Source organism: Camelina sativa, chromosome 17 (genome assembly GCF_030686135.1).
Source record: "Camelina sativa cultivar CO46 ecotype springtype chromosome 17, ASM3068613v1".
Taxonomy (NCBI): domain Eukaryota; kingdom Viridiplantae; phylum Streptophyta; class Magnoliopsida; order Brassicales; family Brassicaceae; genus Camelina; species Camelina sativa.
Window position 1 is genome coordinate 28,895,676 of NC_141896.1, and position 4,503 is coordinate 28,900,178.

The 4,503-nt window shown below is 31.7% G+C and overlaps 1 protein-coding gene across 1 annotated transcript; it reads left to right on the forward strand.

Annotated features, from left to right (window-relative positions):
• The first annotated feature begins 830 nt into the window (after positions 1-830).
• Positions 831-3,422, forward strand: LOC109130114 (uncharacterized). Its single transcript, XM_019239329.2, has 4 exons — positions 831-1,057; positions 1,739-2,276; positions 2,377-2,476; positions 2,620-3,422. The coding sequence occupies exons 1-4, from the start codon at positions 1,051-1,053 to the stop codon at positions 3,253-3,255; spliced, it is 1,281 nt and encodes a 426-aa protein (XP_019094874.2). The 5' UTR covers positions 831-1,050; the 3' UTR covers positions 3,256-3,422.
• Positions 3,423-4,503: the final 1,081 nt, after the last annotated feature.

Consider the following 4,503-nt stretch of genomic DNA (forward strand, 5'->3'; position numbering starts at 1 on the left):
ACGACTTATGTTGATTTATTCTGTTTTTGTTTCCCAAATCCAAACCGATTCTTCTCTCAATTAGTTTGAGAAAAAACACAGAGATATAACTAATTGACACAAAAACAGAATAAATAAACACAGAGATATAACTAATTGACACAAAAAAAAAAAAAGAATAAATAAACACAGAGATATAACAAATCAATTTGACAATTTGCCTAAGATACAAAATAACTAAATAAATTACTGACAGGTTCTTTGAATAGATCCGAGATATCTTTATAAGAGTTCACACGCTTGTTGAGAACAAGAGAAGAAACAAAGCAAGCAGAACACTCCGTTAAGCAAAGCAACACACATAACTCAAAAACTAGATATCTTTATTCTGCGGCTGCAACCATGAAAAATTTATTGAACTCGGATGTAATCAACAGACTTATTAATCAAACCAAAAAGACTGTCTATTCTTCATCCAAAACTGTTCGGCATCAAAAGTTTAAGCATATCTACGACGACTTGTTCCCTTTTTTTATAGGGATGAAGCTGTCCATGTCCATAACAAATCCTCGTGTCGTTTAAATCGAATTCATGTTTATGTGTCTAAGTGTTCTCTTGTTCTGTTTGTTCAACGTATAATAACAAGTATCATATTATATTATGTGTCTGTGTTCTCAACTTGATGTAGCACATCCTTTTCGTATCACATAAGCTTCTAGAGTTCTCTGTTTTCTTTATTGTTTTTGTTAGTTTTCTATTTGTTGTTGATATTTCTATTTCTTTTAGGTTTTTCTTTTTAGTTTGACGTAGCTGCTCTATAAATAAAACCTCTAATGCTTGTAAAGAGGATCATCCTTGAATTGAATTAATAAAGAGTTATCTGATAAATATGAGTTTTGCAAAGAAGCGTCACCTCTGTTTTTGTGTAGCAAAACAGAGTTTTTCCTCTGCTTTTCATGAAGAAAACAGAGAACCCTTGTTTCTTTAGCTTCCCGGGAACGTAGAAACAAGTCCTTTTTTTCTTTCTTGCTTCCGCTCCATCACAGCTTCTACGGTTACGTTAACGTAAAAATGACATGTAAAAAATATATAGCTATTGAACTAACATAGTATCTGTCATTTTTGTTGTTGTGTATGTTTTAGCACTTTTTTATGTGACGGTGTGTTAATCATCCGGTTGGTTGTGTTTGTAGGTGTTAGCTTTTTATTACAACTATAGTTCTTTGTTTGTTTTTTGTTTCTTCTCTTCGTTGACGAGTCAAGTGTTCTTTATTAGCTCTTTGTGGTCTACGTGTTAGTGTTCTTTATTAGTGTTCTTTATTAGTGCTCCATCACAACTTCTACGGTTACGTTAACGTAAAAATGACATGTAAAAAAAAATATAGCTATTGAACTAACATAGTTTCTGTCATTTTTGTTGTTGTGTATGTTTAAGCACTTTTTTATGTGACGGTGTGTTAATCATCCGGTTGGTTGTGTTTGTAGGTGTTAGTTTTTTTTTACAACTATAGTTCTTTGTTTGTTTGTTTTTTCTTCTCTTCGTTTACGGTTAACTACGGTTATGTTAACGACGAGTCAAGTGTTCTTTATTAGCTCTTTGTGGTCTACGTGTTAGTGTTCTTTATTAGTGTTCTTTATTAGCTTATTATAACACTATAGTTCTTTGTGTTTTTTAGCTTATTATAACACTACACTTCTCCACTAATCTGTTTAATTTTCTATGGTTAGAACTTTATTCATATATTGATTTTTTTTGTAGGTGCTAGCTTATTTTTTCGAGATATATGCGCAAGAACTATACACAAAGATGGTGTTGTGATGCTACAAAATAATATCTGTATGGTTCTTTGTAATTTGGAGAAGATATTTCCACCATCCTTTTTTTATGTTATGGAGCATTTGGTGATTCACTTGCCACATGAAGCTAGTCTTGGCGGACCTGTGCAGTTTAGATGGATGTATTGTTTTGAACGATACATGGACCATCTAAAGAAAAAAGTAAAAAATAAGGCAAAAGTAGAAGGATCGATTGTTGAACAATACATCAACGAAGAAATTTCTACTTTTTGTACTTATTACTTTGAACCACACATAAAGACAAAACATCGAACAGGAGATCGACACTATGATGGAGGTAATCAAGACGATACTCATGAGTTTGTTGGAATTCCAGATATATTTTCTCAGGCAGGGAGGGGCAGTGGTAAAGAAATACAGATATGGCTCCAAGATAGAGATTATCATATTGCACATACATATATTTTGCAGAACTGCGATCAATTAAGATCATTTGAAAGGTACGTAAAAATAATATACACATATGTACTTTAATTTATATATTAGTAGATTGAGTGTCATAAATCATAATTTTTTTTTCATGAATTTATATTTATATAGGTTATTTGATGAGAGCATGATTGCGACTAATCCTGGGATTACTGAAAACAATTTAACCGAGCTTAGAGAAAAAACATATTCAAGCTGGTTACAAAAACATGTAAGTGTTTTTTAAAATAAAATAAAATAAATATGTGCATGCATCTTTGATAAGCTTATATTATACATGATTTTTTTTTGTAAGCTTAAAATATGTGCATGTATCGTGGTTGTTGAATATACATCATTTTTTTTCTAAAACAGGTGGAAGATACCTTGAACAATAATTCATATCCAAATTGGTTGTTGAGTCTCGCTCATGGTCTAATGGTTCAAGTTACTAGTTGGCCAATGTATTTTTGTCGTGGATATATGTTTCACACATATGATCATGGGAAAGACAAAAAGAATGCCAATTATGGAGTTTGTGTGAAAGGTGTAACACCTTCCAGCTCAAGTGAAGAAGCTGCTGAGTTTTATGGAGTATTGAAAGAGATTTATGAGCTGCATTATCCAGGACCAGTTGATCTTAAAGTCGTGGTTTTCAAATGTGATTGGTATGATTCAACCATTGGGAAAGGTATACGAAAAAACAAGTCAGGGATCATTGATATTAATGCTAAAAGGCATTATCAAAAGTACGATCCTTTTGTTTTGGGTTCACAAGCAGATCAGGTATGTTATGTTCCATATCCAAGAATGACTCAGCCGAAAAAGATCAACAATGGGAAGCAGCAATTACGATACAGCCAAGAGGAAAAGTATTGGTCAACCAAAATCTGGATTTCACTGCACTGCAACATGATAACACTAATTCTGTTGTCCAATCTGATTCATTGCACATTGAGACACTATTATATCCAGATGGTCAACCAGAAGATCTTGATGATCCAATACTAGAAGAAGAAGTTGGATCAGACGCTGAAGATGGGAATTCTGATATCGAATTAACTACTGACGACGAATGTGAGTAACAATTTTCAGATTATTTTATGTCATTTTAACTCTTTTGGAAAAATTTGTATTTTCAGCTCTCTCTTTTTTCCATTATTGAAACTATTTTATTATTTAATTGGAGTAACAAAAGTGGTAATAACTATGTCCAATTTATGACTAAACACAAAGGTAACTAAAATAGTGACTAATTTTGACTACGTAGTTACAAAATATTTGTAACTAAAAGTGACGTAAATATAGTTACAAAAACCATATAATTTAGTTACCTTATTTAGTTACAAATCCGTATTTATATATGTGACTAAATATTTGTAACAAATTCGACACAAATAGAGACCAAAATCAGTTACCTTTAAGTCGGTCACAATATTATAACTAAACAGTGACATATATATGACCGTTTTAAATACGTCACATTTTCGTATCTAAATCGTCATAATATTATGACGGAACATACGGTCACAATTTTTCCATCACAATATTCACTTTTTCTTGTAGTGTCATCTTGTGTGTGTTTGTATGTTTTCTTCAATAATGTGATCTCTCTCAATTTAAAAGAGATTGTCTGAAAGTCATGTCATCATGTCTGGTTTTGTGGAGCTTGTATATTACGCTTGAAGTCGCAAGTTTTAACATTTTGAGTAGCTATGAGCTTCTCGTATTTATATATATGGGCACGGGTAAATTTATTGACTTTTGACTACCAACTTTCCTTTATTCATAAAGATTAAAGAAATTGTTGTTTATTCACATACGTATACGCTTTTCATTATTCGATTGAAGTTTGAGATGTGTTTCGGAAGTTTAGTAAATCCAAATAAAATGACATAGTGTTTAGTTTCTTATCGGCAATTTTAACGACGACGAAAAATTTAATAGAAGAAAACATAAATGAAATTTTTAAAAATGTACCTTTTCACAAGTTCTACATATATTAGTAGGCTCTTGTCTTTTTTTTTTTTTTTCTCAACAAACAACTCCATTAATCTAAGTTACAAGGTTTTTGGTACTTTCCTCTAGAAAAAGCATAACACAACTAACTAACTTACATAGGAAGAAAAAAACCACGGTATATTGCTTAAATAAGTACACAACACCCGGAAAGATAACCAACATGAAAATAAACTAACACTAGAGTACAAACAGCAAAAGCTAAGATAAAGTGGTACTGAAACCCTAACGATAGTAAGA

Excerpts from the sequence above, each read along its gene's own strand:
- LOC109130114 (XM_019239329.2), top strand. Across the intron at positions 2,277-2,376 it reads CAATTAAGATCATTTGAAAG|GTTATTTGATGAGAGCATGA; the intron begins GTACGTAAAAAT and ends ATATTTATATAG. Across the intron at positions 2,477-2,619 it reads CAAGCTGGTTACAAAAACAT|GTGGAAGATACCTTGAACAA; the intron begins GTAAGTGTTTTT and ends TTTCTAAAACAG.